General features: G+C 52.8%; 1 protein-coding gene across 1 annotated transcript in view; it reads left to right on the top strand.

The window, feature by feature from the left end:
* Positions 1 to 18039, top strand: part of STK24 (serine/threonine kinase 24) — a 90264-nt gene extending 72225 nt beyond the window's left edge. The window contains exons 5-11 of the mRNA XM_043892273.1: positions 71 to 228; positions 5587 to 5772; positions 7959 to 8104; positions 9967 to 10096; positions 11251 to 11319; positions 12811 to 12947; positions 16974 to 18039. Coding sequence (XP_043748208.1) covers positions 71 to 228; positions 5587 to 5772; positions 7959 to 8104; positions 9967 to 10096; positions 11251 to 11319; positions 12811 to 12947; positions 16974 to 17010 — 863 coding nt within the window. The 3' untranslated portion in view covers positions 17011 to 18039. The remainder of the gene's footprint in view (positions 1 to 70; positions 229 to 5586; positions 5773 to 7958; positions 8105 to 9966; positions 10097 to 11250; positions 11320 to 12810; positions 12948 to 16973) is intronic.
* Positions 18040 to 18422: the final 383 nt, after the last annotated feature.

The raw sequence follows: 18422 nt of genomic DNA, 5'->3' as shown, positions 1-18422 counted from the left end.
CCCGTTTCCAAGGGAGTGGACGGAAGGGTCCAGCAGCTGCCATCAGGGTGTCTTTGGTGTTATTTGGCAGCTGCCAACGTCCTGCTCTCTGAACACGGGGAAGTGAAGCTGGCGGACTTCGGAGTGGCGGGCCAGCTGACAGACACCCAGATAAAGAGAAACACCTTCGTGGGCACCCCTTTCTGGATGGCACCCGAAGTCATCAAGCAGTCGGCCTACGACTCAAAGGTGAGGCTGGTGCCTGGGCTTGTGGGGTCTGCGGGGGGCGTTCCTCCTGGGCTCCAACCTCACAGCGCATCCTGTTGGGGTGACGCAGGCGCCTCGGTTAGAAACAGGACTCTCTTGCCGCCTCAGTCGGTCCCTTTTACGTGTCCAGTCCCCACTGCTGACAGTGTCTGCCTGATGGGGCAGGGGACGTGGAGGAGCAGAGGCCCAGGCAGAGGCCTGTAGGGCGCAGGTCTGTGGAGAGGGGCCGGGGGCGCAGGGGGAGCCTGAGGGGTGGGTGAGGGCAGAGGGCCTCGGACAGAAGGCTGAGCTGTATTTCAGGGACCGGGGCAGAGAGGATCCCTAGGAGAAGTGAGTCACAAAGCTGGAAGGCCGGAGCCTGGGAGGAAGCGTACCCTTCATGGCCACTGCAGACCCTTCCTGTTGTGGATTTAGGGGACCCCCCCCCCTGCCACACACACACACACATAGGGATTGTTCTCAGAGTCTCCTTATTCCAGTCTCTCTTACCTATCGTGTACTGCACTCTCCCAGTTTCTGCCATCTTCTTTTTTCCCTATTGCCCTTCGGCTTGTTAAACTGTTTAGTATGGGCTTAAAAAGCCTACCAGGACCCCCGCCTCCTGGATCTGATTTCACGCCCGCATGCCGGGCCGCTGTGTCTCAGTCGCCTGGTTGCAGCGAAGTCTCCATGTGGGCATAGAGCAGAGGCTTCTCTAAGCCAGGATTTCCAGGCAGACAGATAGTTAACTCAGATACTCAGACGTGCCAGACACCACTTCTCTCTGAGTGGAAATCCTTTCAGCCCCTGGCAGCTCCCCCCACCTCATGAAACGTAGCCCACAGGGCGTAGAGTGGCTTTCCCTGGACCTCGGCTCCACGTGGAGAGCCGTCACGTGGGCGCTGAAGTTGCTGGGGGCCTCTCCGTCAGGGACGAGGTGGCCCTGGCCCTCTTGCTGTTGAGGGCCGTGACTTCCATAGGCTCACGGCCTTGGTAGCTGCTGGCCAGTAATTGACGGTAGGTTTTCAGCAGAGCTGCCCTGTCTTTGGCGTGTCTGTTGCCCTGTGGCATGGATTTGCCCCCGAGGCTAGGTCTAATCTCTATTGGTTCTTTTCTTGGAGTCATTTTTAAGCCTCCATAGGAATTTATGTATTCAGTTCATTCTCTATTTTCAGCCAAGGCCCATTTATCATTGGCTTTCCTGGTAGCTTAGATGGTGAAGAATCTGCCTGCATTGCAGGTGACCTGGGTTCGATCCCTGGGTGGGGAAGATCCCCTGGAGGAGGGCATGGCAACCCACTCCAGTGTTCTTGCCTGGAGAATTCCATGAACACAGGAGCCTGGCGGGCTACAGTCCCTGGGGTCACAAAGAGTCAGACACAGCTGAGTGGCTTTCACTTTGACTTGTTTTCACTTTCATTTATCCAGGTTCACAGGTCTAGCTTTAGGCAGGGCTGGGACTAGAGTCCAGGTTTCTTAACTCATCTGATTACACCCGTGATGTTTCTCTTTTCTTCCTTTCTGGTAAGTTAGCTGGCCAGCGCCGGCCCCCTGTGACTCAGGATTCAGATTTTACCTTCTCAGCATTATTCCTCACTGCCCACCTCACACTTCCTCAAGACTGTCTGGCCTTCCTGAGACTCCCCCCTCCCCACCTTTCCGCCTGGCCAGGGGCCTTTCCTTGTGTTTACCGAGGGCAACACTGCGCCATGGAGATCCCAGGACATCGGCAAGCGTGGCTGCCTCTTCCCTGGAGCTGTCTAGGTCAGAATGCTCTTCTGTGGTCAGCAGATGCTGCGGTGTTCTTTTTCAGGCAGATTAGAAGACGCTGTCCCAGACATACAGGAAATGCACGCTTGGTTGGGCCACATGAGAAAACACGTCCAACCTCTAGCAAACCTTTACCCACCTTACAGTGGACTGTTGTTGTTTAGTCGCTAAGTCGTGTCCGGCTCTTTTTGCAACCCCATGGACCTCAGCCCGCCTGGCTTATGGCAAAAAGCCGATTCTTCCGTTCGCTTGGATCAGACCCAACAACCCTTAGCTGGAACTCAGTGTGAAGAAGTTTGTGAACTGCGGCTCCCAGGCTTGTTGACACAGGAGGTGTGGGAAGCGCAGATAAGGCTCAGGGCGTGAGTGCGGAGCTTTGTCAGAGACCGTCTGGTTCGCCGGCACTTGTTTGTCCTCAGCAGAGCCTGACAAAGGGCCTCTGCCAGGGACCGCCTCCCGCCCGAGGCCCGTCTGGCAGGGCGCTCATGCGCTTTAACGGGCACCTCTGCTTGCCTGCGACACACAGTCGGCTTCTTGCCAGTGCCCATCTCCTCCCTGCATCCTCAGACAGTCCCCGCACTGGTCTCTGTGTTACAGGTAAAGAGCGTGTCGCCCGGGGTCCCTGGGGGAAGCCGGGTGCCCCTGGTAGTTTCGTTTCAGGGCCCACGTGCTGATGATTCTCAAAAGGGGGAGCAGGTAGAGTGAGGATGGACTGTCCCTGCCTTCCCAGCGCCTTCATCTCCCTGAGTTTAAAGGGGCATCGACCTTAGTGTTGTGTGCGTGTGTGTGTGTCTAGAACTGGCTTGGCACAGTCACCTCTGGAACCAGTATGTTTGGTCCCTTGTCTTTCGCCCCAACTGAGACTTCTGATCTCAGGTCTTGATCTGAGCCTGGCATTTCTAAGCCATGTTAGCTCAGAGGCCTTGAGAACCTTCTTCGTGGTTATCTTTCTCTTTAAGGTGACTTAGGGAAGCTTAGTATAAGATGCCCGCGGATGCAACCGTGGAGCCGGGGCTTGGGCTGAAGGCCCTTCCATCTTTTCCCCCTTTCTCCGTAGGGGGAAGGACATCTGCAGGTGGGCTGGACTGGGGTGGGGACCTTGCCCCTTCTGTGCTCATTCTGTTCTGCCCCCGCTGTAGCTGAGCCCAGCGCCGTGTGAGGCCATCCACTCTTCAGCGAGCCAGCGCGGCGCTGGGCGTCAGGGGCTCTGACCGTGAGCCGGTTCGGGGTGCCGACAGGGTGTTGGTGTGATCCGGGAGGGCGGCACAGACGCGGGCTTCTCAGCCCTTCAGAGACGAGGGGGGAGGAGAGGAGAGGGGAGAGAGAGGAGAGACGTTTGTGCTGGGATTGTCGATTGACTTCCCTGCTAGCAACCCCCGTGGAGGCTGAGGGGCCAGCCCTGGCGTTCTCCTTGTAAACAACCTTCCCCTTTTTTGGTCTCAAAAGCAGCACTTAGTCTTTAATCTGGAAAATACTGGAAAAAATGAGACGAAAGGAAAAACATCTGTAGGCCTAGTACCCAAGCACAAGCTAAGTTATTTTAGTGTCCAGTCGCGTCCGAAATAACTGTTTGCAGTCACCATGGTGAAGGCTGAAAACAGGTGATGTGTTGATGGAAAAATAAAGATGAGTGGAAACAGGGCAGGACCTGCCCATCTGCTGGGATGTGTGCAGCCAGCTGGTCCCCTGGGAACGTGACCAACCCTCCCGTCCCGATGGCAGCCCGTGGCCTCCCCTGCTCCATCCTCAGGGCCGGGAGTTCCCACCTCCTGGCTGGGAGTGATGCATCTTGTGAGCGGAGAAAGCATCCAGCTTTATCTCAGCGCAGGGTGATGGTGGGGCCGTGTGTTGCTACGGAGTTGGTCATAGGTGGTTTTTATACCTCTCGTGCTACTTAATGTGTTTCTGAATATTGCATCTTATTAAATAGTTCATATTTAATCCATTTTGAACTGTGTTTTTAACTATGTTATTTGGGATTCTCCATGGTTTTTTTTTTTTTTTTCCCTGTCTTTCTTTTTCTTTTTTTTTTTGCTGCCCCGCACGCTGTGTGGTATCTTAGTTCCCTGACCAGGGATCGAACCCATGCTCCCTGCAAGGGACCCGTGGATTCTTAACCACTGGAAGTCCCCCTCTTGTGGTTGGTTCTTCATAGAATATTTTCTATACATAAATTTTTAAATGCCACTTAAATTGTATCTTGTCTGCAGAGAGATAGCCAGGTGACTTTTACTTTACTTGGTATTACTGCAAGGACTTTTTGAGAGTTGCTCTTCACTAGCAGTGCCCACTTGGGTCCCCACACCCCCACTGCTCATCAATAATGGATAATTCTGTGTTGTCACTTTTAGGAGAGTGCTACCCAGATCTAACCACATACGGAAAGAAAATATGTTCACAAGTAAATATCTGCAGTTCAGTTGTGATTTTTGACTTAATCTCATTATTGAAAACCACTGTTTGTTTCTCTTAATAGCTGATTTCCCAAATGGTGGTAAAACAGGTCTCTCATACCTCAATTTTAGTTGCTTTGGAAAATGATTGCCCTCTCCCACATAATTCTTATTTTAAAATCCAGACATATTTTTAAGTCTGATGTCATAAATCCTAGATACCGTAATGGACAAACTCAACTGATTCTCTGTCAGTGTCATTGGTGAACATTTGATACTTCAGTCACGTTAATGTGCCATAGCAAAATAGTCATTCTTCTAAGGTTTTAGCGTAAGTAATGCTGCTTTTGAATATTTTAGGCATCCCTTTCCATTTTCTAAATATAAAATTTATTTAGGATTGATTCCTAGAAGTGAAATTAGTTGGTTTTAACAAGTGTGGGTATTTTTATGACTTTTACTGCATAATGCCGAATTGCTTGCCATTTATTCAAGTGCCAGGCAAGGTTTCCAAGTTAGTCAGCAGGATGTTAGAGGTATGCAGGGGGAGCCTGCGGGTAGGAAGACGACTCCAGAGCCCCCCCACAGAAGCCCTAGGGACAGAAGACAGCTCTGAACTAAGCCAGGGGGAGGAGGGATAGGTGGGGACCCAGGGCACCAAGAGGCCAAGAGCCACACACCTGGCAGCTGGTTGATTTATGAGGAACCAAAGGGAAGTTCGAGGGTTGGGCCCAGGCTCCTGGCCTGGCCACCTGGGAACAGGGGTCCCATTTCGTCCTGGTGTGGCTTCAAGGGCTGCACTGGCTTCTAAGCATCGCTCGATGTGGTGGCTGCAAGTGTGCCGTGGTCCCCGGACACACCGTCTCCACTGACCTCAGGTTCCCTGACCTGTTGACTCAGGGACTTAAATGAACGTGGAACATCTCCCACCTCCGGCAGCAAAGGGAAGAGGCATAATCATCAGAGCCGGTTTTCACATTGAAGCAGGAGATGTTGTTATTAGATGTCCTCCTGTGTGTTGCCTGTTTTGAAGTTACACCAAAGGCTTTATCTTTAACAAGTTTTTTCAATTAAGAATGAGTATCTTATTCAAGACCTCAGAAGCACATTGAGATTTTTTTTTTCCCCTCCTAGGAAGTATGTTTCTTTGAACTGCCTCCCCTCCGAATGTGTAACTAACTGTGTCTTGCTGTTGCAGGCGGACATCTGGTCCCTGGGCATCACGGCCATTGAGCTTGCCAAGGGGGAGCCGCCACATTCCGAGCTGCATCCCATGAAGGTCCTATTCCTTATCCCAAAGAACAACCCCCCGACGCTGGAAGGGAACTACAGCAAACCCCTCAAGGAGTTCGTGGAGGCCTGTTTGAACAAGGAGCCGAGCTTTGTGAGTGTCTTGACCTGGGAACGGGCATCTCCCCCTACGGGGACCTGATGGGTCTGGATGCATCTCTGTTTTCAGCTGTCTTCATGATCTCATTTCTTCTTCTAAAAGGGTATGATTGATTTCTCTGAAGTGCAAATGCTTTTTATTGTTATTTTATCTTTTTAAGACTTAAGAGTCTACTTATCGTCTTTCAGAATTTCTGGTGTCGCCTACTGCATTGAGTTTGAAGACTGTTCTCCTTAATATTCTATGTGGAATCATACATTTTTAATACTTATAGTGGAAGGTTGAGTTAATTTTAGCTGTTGTCGTAACCGCAAAGTCCAGCCTGAGAAACAGTGGCTAAATAAGTCTTTAAAGTAAACGTTTTCAGTTTCTTCTTGGCATGTGTTAGGAAGGAAAAGAGGAATGAGATATAAATGTAGCTCCGCCTTGCTTTCCCCTCTTCCCTCTGACTCTCTCTGCTATTGAGTTGACCCTGGCAGAGGTAACTCCATGGCTTCAGCCTCATTTTCTCTCTGATTAGGATATTTCTTTTCAAAGTTGTCTGTGTATTTGGGTGTTGCATGTAGCACCGTGTGTCCTTGTTTGGTTTCTGAATTTTCCAGCAGCGTTAGCCACAGGTCAGGCTGAAGCTTCTGAACTAGTGTCCCCCCCGCCCCCCTGCTCCCTACGAAGAACTGTTACCTAAAAATATGCTTTTGTTGTTCAGCCGCTCAGTCGTGACCCCATGGACAGCATCACAGTGTGCTTCCCTGTTCTTCACTCTCTCCCAGAGTTTGTTCAAACTCATGTCCATTGAGTCGGTGATGCCATCCAAGCATCTCATCCTCTATTGAGTCGGCTCTTCATATCCGGTGGCCAAAGTATTGGAGCTTCAGCCCTTCCAATGAATATTTAGAGTTGATTTCCTTTGGGATTGACTGGTTTGATCTCCTTGCAGTCCAGTGGTTAGCTTTAATGAGAGCACTACGGGTTTCTAATACCATACTAGGTTTTGGTAGCAGAATTCAGTGAGGAATGCCAACATTTTCTAAGAGCCCCTTGTGGATGCAGAATACACCACTCATCAGGTGCCATGGGGGTCAGTGTTCTTCATGTCTTTGAGCTCTGAACGTCTTACCAGGAGTTATTCCCAGCCCTAAGAAGATGCCTCCCCATGCCCGTGCATCTCCTCCCATTACAGATACAGTTCTGGTATTGCTTGCCAGCCCAGTGCACACATCTCTAGCCCAAGTATACCAAGGGGAAGATGAGAGGCTGAGGGTCTGGGCTCTTCTGAGGTGCTTGGAGTTTCACACTCGTGTGGACAGGGCCTGAGAAATACTGGAAGTGACCCAGGCTTTTGCATAGGCTTGAGTTGGAGGAGCGTGCCTGGCTCTCATTCAGGAAGCTTCAGTGATTCAGTGCAAGTGGGAATGCAGTCTGACTCGTGTGGTTCGTGCGTTCCGGCCCTCCGCTCCTGTTGGGGCTGCATGGTTTCTCGGGAGGCATGTGCCCTACAGGTGGTTTGCCATTCTCAAAGTGAGCAGCTGAGTTCAATGCACACTCACCGGCTGGGGCCGTGCTGAGCCCAGGCCTGGAGGAAGTCCTCAGCCCCATCACGAGGAAAGAGGCAGGCCTGGGAAACCAGCGTTTCTAGCTCGGGAAGGCTGATGACTAAGAGAACTTGCCCTTTCAGCATCCACGAAAAAGCAATCTCCTGGCTCTTTTCTTCCAGATGAATCTAAATGAACATTTATCTTCTCGTTTTTTGGAGGGATGGAGCCAAACAAAAAGTTAACGAGGTGATATACAGAACACGTTTTCTCTCTTGCCAGCATTAGTGATGATGGTTGAATGACCTCTGTGAAATTCTCTGTAACATTTCTGTGTGAATGCATTTTCCTGGGGGAAAGGGCGTCTACTTTCATTGGATGCTTAGCTTCCGAGTGTTAAGGACTCCAGTAGATACTAGGAACCTGTCCACACTGTGAATGAGACCCCGCCTACCGATGCCGAATGACATTCTTTGAATCAATCTTAAAGGAGACAACTTTGAAATAGGACTCGTCTGTATGTATTAGAATTGGTTGCTGGACGTTTTGAGGCAGAAGCCTGTCTTTTGGGGTGGAGTCAAGTGGAATGCCAAGAACCTGATCTCATGCTTTTTTTCTCTTTGGTGTGTCGGTTGATGCATTTTCCAGAGACCCACAGCTAAGGAGTTACTGAAGCACAAGTTCATAATTCGCAACGCAAAGAAAACATCCTACTTGACCGAGCTCATCGACAGGTACAAGAGGTGGAAGGCTGAGCAGAGCCACGAAGACTCCAGCTCAGAAGACTCAGACACGTGAGTCCGCTTGGCCCAAGTCCTTCGGGGTGTCTGTGACCTGGGGGAGAGGGGAGGTTCCCCCCAGCCCCAGGCTGTGTCTAAACCTCAAGCTGTGCGTGACGTGGGCCTGTTTGTTCTCGTCTCTTGATTGGGGTGGGTTTGGGGTTTCTTTTTTCTTTAAGATAGAACATCCAGGCAGACGGTGCTTCTAGTGTTAGTGTGGGTCTGTATTTGGGCGTCTTTGAGTCTCTTTTTGTTGCCAGTGGAGTTTCTCTGAGTAAATCTGTAATAGTTGTTTAGTTGCTCAGTCGTGTCCGACTCTGCAGTTCCATGGACTGCAGCACTCCGGGCTTCCCTGTCCTTCACCATCTCCGGGAGTTTGCTCAGATTCACGTCCAGAATCTGTAAAGAGCTGGACCTGGTTTCTTTTTTTCAAAATACTGGTCAGGTGAAATGAGTTTCAACACATCTTTCAGTTCAGTTGCTCAGTCATGTCCAACTCTTTGCAGCCCCATGGACTGCAGCATGCCAGGCTTCTTAAAAAAACAACACAAAATTTTTTAAGAAGATGCAAGTGAGGGTATTGGCGATTCTGTGTTGTGTGCTGGTATGTGCCTGGTGGTGTAAAAGCTCCGCCCCAGACATTTCCTGTAGTCTGGTGTCAGGTTGAGCATCTAAGAGATCTGTTAGCTGAAGAGGTGAATTGGGTCTGGGAGCCGTTTGGGTGCCTAGAGATGGGGAGAGCTGGACCGGCTGCGCTGATGTGAGCAGAGAAGGGAGGGTCTGGGTGGAGGTGCTCCCAGGGGTGGAGGTGCTCCCAGGGGTGGAGGCTCCTCGCCTGCGCCCCTTCACATTGCGGCTAGAAGTGCAAGCTGACCCCCCGGCCCAGGTCCACATGCCAGGCCACTGGGGGAGACCCAGAGTGTGTTTTCAGGGTCCCCGGGTGATGTCACTGCAAGGTCAGACCCACAGACTAGGATGCCGCTCAGGGGACGGCGTTGAGCGACGCCGGTGGTCGGGACGGGGGGATGCAGAGACGGGCGGTGGAGGGGGGTTGGTGATTCTGGATGTTTACGGCTGGGTCTGGGTAATGGTGGGGGACGGCGTCCAGCTTAAGCGGTGTCAGGAGTCAGCTGAGGCACTGGAGACCGGGCCGGTCTGGGGAGGCCAGGGCTCAGGGAGCCGGCTGTGACGTGGGGACGTGTGGGCCTCCAGAAGGATGTGTCCCGTCTGGAGCAGCAGCGAGATTTGGCCTTGAGGCGAGATGTATAGGCAGGCCATGCAGGCTTAGAGTGCCGCTCTGTGAGTGGTCACTGGAGCCCTGAGGACATACCTGCGGGGAAGGGCCGGCGCCCAGGACCAAGCCCTGGGGAACACCAGCACGAAGGCGGAGCCGGCGGGCCACTCGGGTCGGGGGAGGTCTGGGCGCCGGGAGCCAGGGGCTCTGGCAAGGCCGATGAGTGGGAGGGTCCGCTGCCGAGGCCCCCAACAGCATGAAGACAGAGGGGTGGCCCCCTGTCCAGTGGCGGGCGGGGGTGGGGGCAGGTACCGGGTGGGTTTTGGGGGTGAGCGGAGGCTGAGAGATGGAGGCAGGAGTGGAGGTGACGTGTCCAAGCCCGTGACTGAGTGCTGGGAGGGAGCTGAGTGGGCAGGGCTGCGTGCTCACATCGGGGTGGATGGAGCCGCTGGTGCAGCCTCAGTGGGAAGTGATGGGAGCCATATGCCCATAGGGCCTCCCTCCTCTGGGAGGTTGAGGGCAGGGTGGGATTCTGCAGTCCCGGAGGGACTGGATCAGGCATGGAGCGCAGGGCTCCCCCCTGAAAGTCCCTCCCCATGGAGCTGGTGCCTGCTCACGGGCACACCTGGGTTTCTGTGTTAAGGGAGACGGACACGGACGGCCAGGCTTCTGGAGGCAGCGACTCGGGGGACTGGATCTTCACGATCCGGGAGAAGGATCCAAAGAGTCTGGAGAATGGAGCGCTCCAGCCGTCGGACCTGGAGAGAAACAAGGTATGTCTGCGTGTGCGGAGAGACTAGCCCTCGTCATCAGGACTGGCGGCGTTTCGGAGCCACTTTGGCATGAAGCCTGCTGTTCTCGTGGGCCTCGCGGTGCCTCTGGGCCGCCTGTGTTGGAATTTTGCTGTCAGGAAGTCGACAGATTAAGGGATTCTGTTCGTCTGACTACCCAGCGAGGCCGCCCGCGGGTCTGGGTGCTGGCCTGGCTCGCAGTGCTGCCGCTGCTGTCTCTGGCCGCACCATCAGCTCAGCGTTTCTGACACGGTTGTGGGGGACGGGGAGGGTGGCTGGGAAATGCCCGAAACGACTTTCCAGCCCTTGATGACACTCTGCCTCTGGTGCACGTTGGCGTTCCTCATCAAGGTGCCACGATTTGGGGATTGAGTTTTAAGGACTCTTAAATGCATCACTTTTGGTACTTCCCTGGTGGCTAAGGCGGTAAAGACTCCGCCTGCCATGCGGGAGACCCGGGTTCGATCCCTGGGTCGGGAAGATCCCCTGGAGGAGGGCACGGCAACCCACTCCAGTATTCTTGCCTGGAGAGTCCTGTGGACAGAGGAGCCTGGCGGGCTACCATCGTCCACGGGCTCCCGTCGCAGAGAGTCGGACACGACCGAGCGACTGACACTTTGGTACTTAGGTAAAATGTGATTTTTGATGACTTGGTTTTGTGCCTGTTCACATTTATGAAAAGCTGTAGTTTTTGGGGGGGATCGTTTTGAAGCACAGAGGCGTAGTTTCTCCTCAGCAGAGTGGACCAGTGGTTGTCCCCTGGCGGCCCTAGAGTCCCGCTCTGAGAAGCGGGCAGGGGTCATTACGTGTTCAGATGGAGGCTGCAGACGAGCAAAAAGGCAGCGCTGTCCTGTGACAGCCCCTTGCAGCAGCCAGCTCTGGCGTGAGGGTCTCCAGGCCCTCTCCACCCGTGGCCCGGTGGCGCAGTTTCGGCCCTGCCCGCGTCCATGCAGGACGGCGCTCCACGACGCTCCACGCCTTTCCACGGGGAATGGTATCTGCGGTCCCCCGTAGTCGAGTGAAACACGGTGAGGCAGCCCTATGCAGCTGCCCCTGTGGACGTGTCCCAGAGTCCAGTGAACCCCGGCAAGTGTGGGTGTTAAAACATTTCTCATTACCTTTTCTTTCCTCCCAAGATGAAAGACATCCCAAAGAGGCCTTTCTCTCAGTGTTTATCTACGATTATTTCTCCGCTCTTTGCAGAGGTAAGATGCCCAGTGGATGGTTGGGGGCCACGCAAGGGGAAGAAGGGGGCAGGCGCTCATGTCTCTGGCAGGGCTGCCCGTGGAATCGGGGAGGTCAGAGTGGCCAGCGCAAGCAGGCGGACAGTGGGCTGTGCTCCTGGAGGCCGGCTGGGCCAGGCCCTGCCTTCCAGGAGGGCCTCATGCTTTCCCGGGGCTGTCTTCTGTCCAGCCCGTCGTTCTGGGAGCTGTCGCCATGGGGCTGCCGGCAGCGTCCATGGGGACTTCAGCAGCCTGGCCCCGGTCCATGTGTGGACCAGGGCGACTTGAACTTCAGTTGTGCTGCTTTCTGTAGAACCTGGTTGGGTGCATCCTGGCCTCTCTGCTTCTGCCAGACTTGGGTAGGGCAATGTGGAAAGTAGATGTTTACTCTAAGGGGATACCAGATTGCCTTGGGTCCTCGGGTTTCCCAGGGAGCCCCCAGAATAGGGGCCTCACCCCGCAGGGCCCCTGATTGCGGCCACTGCATTCTGGTACCCTCTCGGGGGGCCCCACCCCCTGTAGATAGGTGCGTGCATACAGCACTCGGAGGTGTTTCGAGAGTGGGTCTTAGGGTGATCGTTGTTCTTCGTCGGGTTCGTAGCGACTCGGAGACGAGTTGGAAATAGCCCTCTCTGACACTGCCCTGCGGGCTCTCCTGGCTCACGCTGCCTTTAAGGTAATTCCGAGTGAGCCACCCAGCCCCTTCTGTTCGGGTGGTGATTGGAGCTCTCCAGGGAGGCTGTAGCAGGGCCTCCTTGGTCCTGGCTGGGAGGGACCTACAGGCTTATCCCTGGGCTCTGCTTGACCTTAAATCCCCCTGTGGGTGCTCCTGGCTGGCAGAGGTGCTAAGGGGACCCCAGCTCCCCAGGATTTAGGGCTTGCCACCTGGTTCCATGGGCTTCCTGTTGGCTCAGCTGGTAAAGAATCCGCCTGCAATGCGGGAGACCTGGGTGTGATCCCTGGGTTGGGAAGGTCCCCTGAAGAAGGGAAAGGCTACCCACTCCAGTATTCTGGCCTGGAGAATTCCAGGGACTGTATAGTCCATGGGGTCGCAGAGAGTCAGACATGACTGAGCGGCTTCCACTCGCTTTTCACTGGTCCCATGAAGTCGACTGTTCTGGCAGCACCCCAAGGCCTTAGCCACCCACCTGCTAACCCCGGGAGCTCCGAGGTCCTAGCCCGCGCTGCAGCTCCGGGGGCAGAGCAGAGCCGAGTGGGCGTGGGACAGCTTTGCTGGTGGCTGAAACAGAAGAAGGGAGCAGAGGGCGTGGATCTGCACAGAAGCCCCGTCCCCCGGGGAAGGCAGAGACCGGGGCCTGCCCAAAGCTCTCAGCCTCCCGGAGTGGGGGGGTCTGGGCTGAGGCCGCTGGGGCCCTGTGGCCAGAGCAGGCGTGGGCCACACATCGCGTCGCAGATGCCCGTGGTTTCTCATCCTCGGGAGACTCACGCCGGCCCCGCGTCTTGTGTTCGCAGCTGAAGGAGAAGAGCCAGGCGTGCGGAGGCAACCTGGGGTCCATCGAGGAGCTGCGCGGGGCCATCTACCTGGCGGAGGAGGCCTGCCCCGGCATCTCGGACACCATGGTGGCCCAGCTGGTGCAGAGGCTGCAGAGGTGAGCGGTGTCCGTGCCCAGTACCCTTGGGCTGGGGCTGGCTGCAGAACCAGGGAAGGGAGGGGGTTCTGCCTTCGAGAAATCGGTTACGGGTGACCCGTGTGCATCTGGACTCTCCAGGCAGGGCCCAGAGCGCTCTGTGGCTGTGGCACTGGTCTCCTAAGCACCGGATGACGTCGGGGGGCTGGGGGGGCTCTGGGCTTTCCAGATGCAGCCTCGTGCCTAGCCGGAGGGCTGTGGTCCCGAGCCCGGCATCTTTAACTCCTTGTTTGGGTTTGTGCTTTAAAGTCAGGTCCAGAAAGCCCAGAGGTCGGGGCTCAGCGAGAGTGGACACAGCTGTGTTCTTTCTGGGCGGTGGCTGCACGGGTTCTCGGTTCCGTCTTGCGCCCAGAAGCCCTGTGGTGGTGGCAGGGAGCCCCGTCTGTGGCAGCCTGCTGGGGGGTGGCGTTGGGGGTGTCCTGTTTTTGCCAGCGGCCCTGGTAGCATGCCTTCCTGAGTGAGGAGGGAGATGGGACTGCCCATCTGGCCCCCCGCCTGCTCCCCCAAGTTTGTTTGTTGGGGAGCCTCCCCATGGAAGGGGTCACAGAAGCGCAGTCCCCTGAGGCTGCTGCAGAGAGTGGAGGTGGGCCGCTCTGCAGGTCTGTGAGCCACGCTCTCCTCCACACCCAGACCCTCCTCTCTTTCCTGCAAAACACCGGGCAGGTCGTTGCTCTGAGGTTCACCTTCCAGGTGAATTGTCCAGGCTGCCGAGCTCTTCCTAGAGGTTGGCCGGGCCTCCGTGGGGATCAGGAGCGTCTCAGATCTGTCCTGAGATGTCGGCTGGATAGCACGTGAAGTTTGGGGCATGGAGGGTCACTTCTGCCACTTGGAAGTGGTCATGAAAGGGCTGCCCGAGTCCCCCCCGAGGGGGCATCAGAGAAAACCTCATTGCTGACCCTTCAGGTTGGTTCTCCGGAATTCTGGCTTCCTCGTGAAAACATTCCAACTTCCTGACCTGCTCTCATGTTCAGGCTGGAGGGAAGACTGTTTGTTTACTTGGCCTCCATCAATTGTGAGGCAGTTGAGGGAATCCAGTATGGTGTTTGGGTAACTTTCCCCCTCCCCACTTTTGATACTAACAGAGTACAGAAATAGAGGAAAACAGAATTAAAAAGTCGCCCATATGCTCACCCAGACACCGTTGTTCTTCGCCAAGTTGGTGTCTCCACTGTGTGTGTGCGCAATTGCATTTCTAACATAGCTTTGTGAAAATCATTGAACGTTTTATCCTATAGTAATCCAGAGTCACATAGACTTTGCCCTATTGAATTAATAACGGTCCATCTTTCTGATTTCTCTGGTACCGCTTCATACCGGCATTTATTTCCCATTAAAAAGATTGTTCGAGTCAAACAGAACCAAACCAGAAACCGGTGTTGGCTTTAGTTTCCTGCATCTGTGGTGCTCCTCTTAGAACTGATGTTTTCCACGTTGTCCTGACCCGCCTGAGCTTGTTACCAGCGTCGCCTGTACGTGACTCTGTTTCCCCACAGCTCCAGGCCCAGAGGGTGTGACCTCTGTGGCTTTCATTGATCCTTGTGTCTGTTCCCTTTCTCTAGTTGCTGACACAGGTGATCTGTCCTAGTTCTGTTCAATAGAAAGATGGTGTGAGGCACATGTGTGGCTTTACATTTTTTAGTAGCCGCATTAAAAAAAAATAGTTTAAAAAAGTGAAATTGGTTTTAATAGTGTACTACTTAACGCACTGCATCTGAAATCTTGTTTCATCATGCAGTCAGCATAGAGGTCTTTCCCCTTGTTGTGGGGCTGAGTCTCAGTAGCAGGAGTGTGTTTCACACTTTACGGCACGTGTCACTGGGAACTCCCTGCATCTCGATGCCTGCGTTAGCGTCGAGTGTGACCGTACGTAACACAGGATAACACGGGTTTAAGTGCCCGCCGTCTGCATTCGGTTAGCATTTTGTTCCCTATCCTCCCCAGTTCTCTCTCGTCCTCCTCCTCCTCCTATTTCCTTATTTATTCGGCTGTGCTGGGTCTTTGTTCCGGCCGCGGGATCTTTAGCTGTGGTCTGTGAGCTTCTGGTTGCAGCATGTGCGATCTGGTTCCCTAACCAGGGATGGGACCTCGGCTCCCCTCTGTTGGGAGCACGGAGTCTTAACCACTGGACCAGCAGAGAAGTCCCCTTCTTTCCTCCTTTGACGTGGGGCTCTTCCCCAGCCCTTGGATGACCTTGCTCCCGGGGGTCCCTGTCTGGCTCTCCGAGCTGTCTCTGTGTTGTCCCCCATCCAGAGGCCGGCCGTCCGCAGCGGCCCGGTCGTGGCTGACGCCTCAGACCCGGTTTCACCCCCTTTGTGTCCCTCCAGTTGGGTCACCGAGGAAACAGGGAGGTCCAATGCATTTTGAAAAGCTTCTGTATGTTTAACTTTGAGATGATGTGTGGGTCCTTTTGTGTAGCGTCAGTCCTCCCGTGACTTCAGTTCAGTCACTCCGTTGTGTCCGACTCTTTGTGACCCCATGGACTGCAGCACACCAGGCTTCCCTATCCATCACCAACTCCCAGAGTTTACGCAAACTCATGTCCATTGAGTCAGTGATGCCATCCAACCATCTCATCCTCTGTCGTCCCCTTCTCCTCCTGCCTTCAATCTTTCCTGGCATCAGAGTCTTTTCCAATGAGTCAGTTGTTCACATCAGGTCACCAGAGTATTGGGGCTTCAGCTTCAGCATCAGTCCTTCCAGTGAATATTTAGGACAGATTTCCTTTAGGATGGACTGGTTGTATCTCCTTGCAGTCCAAGGGACTCTCAAGAGTCTTCTCCAACACCACAGTTCAAAAGCATCAATTCTTTAGCGCTTAGCCTTCTTTATGGTCCAACTCTCACATCCATACATGACTACTAGAAAAACCATAGCCTTGACTAGACAGACCTTTGTTGACAATGTCTCTGCTTTTTAATATGCTGTCTAGGTTGGTCGTAGCTTTCCCTCCAAGGAGCAAGCATCTTTTAATTTCATGGCTGCAGTCACCATCTGCAGTGATTTTCTAGTCATCTGTTCCCTGGGCAAGCGTCACGTGTCCTAAATGCTCTTAAAAGAGGACATAAAATTTGGAATGTTTGCAGCGAGTCCCATTAAACTTAGCCTCAGCCATCTCCTGTGGTTGGGTCAGCCCCAGTTTTGAGGTGGCTAAGGGAATCTTGGTCCTGAAAGGAACTCCTCCCCCCATCTTTGTGTTCCAAAGTGCGACCATGCTGCAGAACTCCTGGGGGAGAGTAGCTGTCCCACCGTTGAGGCTAGCCACCAGCACCACGAGTTTTGGGGTGTTGGATTGCTTTCCATTGCTGCATATGAGCTGTGAACCTACCCAAGTTTTTGGATCATAATATTTGGTCTTTATGTAGAGCAAATTGTGTAAAACTAGACATGTATAATTTTGTGTATACTTTTAACCTGTATTTTTCATGTTGCGTAAATGTTACTGTGATTTGTAATCTATTTCATTCAGCTCGCTTTTACTTCACCATTTTTCTGTGTTGGACATCAGAATAGTTTCTAATTATTGTAATTACTGAAAATCTAAGAGACAGTTTTAGGAAGCAGATTACTCGAACAAGCCATCAATATCTTTGTGGCCAAAAAGGCCACTGATACACAAACTGGCATGCACATGTGCCCTTGGGATCTTACTGTGTCATTGGGTATTGGTATTTCAGTTGATTTTAAGTGAAGGTATATCATGTACCACTTTATTTGTATCTTCTTTTCCTCTCTCCTGGGACGCTGAACACATTCTGACTTTTAAATTATCTATGAAGTTTTGAGTGTTGAAATTGTGATTTTCATAGTTTTTATGAATTCTTCATGTTATAATTAGCCCACTGATAGCTTGTACCACTAATTTGTTACGACTTGAGGTTGTCTATGAAAACTAGGGCTTTGTTCATTGCTTGAAGTTTTGCAGATTTTTCTTTAATTTAGAGAAAATGACATTGACTTACTGCTGTTTCTTGTTTTGTCTCTTCCCAGATATTCTCTAAGTGGTGGAGGAACTTCATCCCATTGAAATCCCTTTGGCATTTGGGGTTTTGTTTTTCATTTTTTTCCTTCTTCACCCTCTTCCTTTTCAAAACTCAACGAGAGCCTTTGCTGACTCCGCTGAAGAGGCGCACCATCGGGGGGCCGTTCCCGCCATCCAGGACCCCATGGCCCTTCCCTGCTGGCCTGGGGCCTGATGGACTCCGGATGGGGTGGGGGAAGGCCAGCTCCTCCAAGCGATTATTTTATTGTTCTCGTTTTTAATTTTAACCATAGTGCACATATCAAGGAAAGTGTCTTTGAAAACAAAAATAAACCCTGAAATGTATATCTGGGATTATGATAAGGTGACTGAAGAAATGAAACCTCAGGTATCCTGCTTTACGGTGATAAGCACCCCACCCCTCCCCGCCCCCACCCCAGGAGATGGAGAAATCGCTCTGGTGGATCAGTGTACAGACTTGTAAATAGCGTCATTTTTACGGAAAACCCTTTCGGCGTGCATAGGAATCACTGTGTACACATCGGCCAAGTGCTTCTGTAGATACCGTCAGTGGAGTAAATATTTGACAGGCCATAACTTGAGTCTATTGCCTTGCCTTTATTACATGTAAATTTTGAATTATGTGACCAGTGATTTGGGTTTTATTTTGTATCTGCAGGGTTTGCCATTAATAATAATTAAATGCCCCTCTTCGGGAACACTCCCTCTGTTTGTACCTCAGCAAATGCAGATTTTTTTTTTCCTCCTGCGTGCCCTACGACCCCTTCGGTACACTTAGAAGTTGATTTTCCTGTTTTCATGATGGTACTATTTCTTAGTGTTTTAAATGGAAACATATCGCGCCTCATGAAGCTTTAAATTATTATTTCAAGTTTCTCCCCGATGAAGCGTCCTCGTCTCACTTTGGCTGGAGTCGCGCCCGGCCCGTGTCCCACGCCAGCCGGCCCGTCCTCCCAGTAGGGTTTTCTGTTGCACCTTGTAGTGAAACCTGCATATCATCTTTCGAAACCTCAACATGTCTGAATGCTTTCACAAATAAATTTTATAACAGGATTTTTGCATACTCTCCTTGGAACGTGACTCTTTAAGAGGGGGCAGGGTACCTGCCATGTGTGGTGTGTATGTGTGTGTGTGAGTGGTGTGTGTGCACGCGTGTGTGCACTGATGAGGCTCCAGGAAGAAGTGCCCATGTTCAAGCTGCAGAAATGTCCAGGTCAGCTCCCTATGCAACTTTTAAAAACGGTCCCCTGAAGAGATGCGTGACTACTGCTGGCTGGTAAAACTGTTCCGTCTTCCGAGTCATTTGCTTTCTTCCTTGAAGGAGCGGATGTCCACCAGTTGGTCAGCCGGGTGTCTCTGTACTTTTCTCGGCCTGTGGCAGGGGTCTCTGGGACGGAAAGTTGAGTTCTTGCCCTGATTCTTGACCCATCTGAGTT

The sequence above is a fragment of the Cervus elaphus genome, chromosome 30 (assembly GCF_910594005.1).
Source record: "Cervus elaphus chromosome 30, mCerEla1.1, whole genome shotgun sequence".
Classification (NCBI taxonomy): domain Eukaryota; kingdom Metazoa; phylum Chordata; class Mammalia; order Artiodactyla; family Cervidae; genus Cervus; species Cervus elaphus.
Note: the sequence above shows the minus strand (reverse complement) of the source record. Positions and strands in the feature narration are given on the sequence as shown.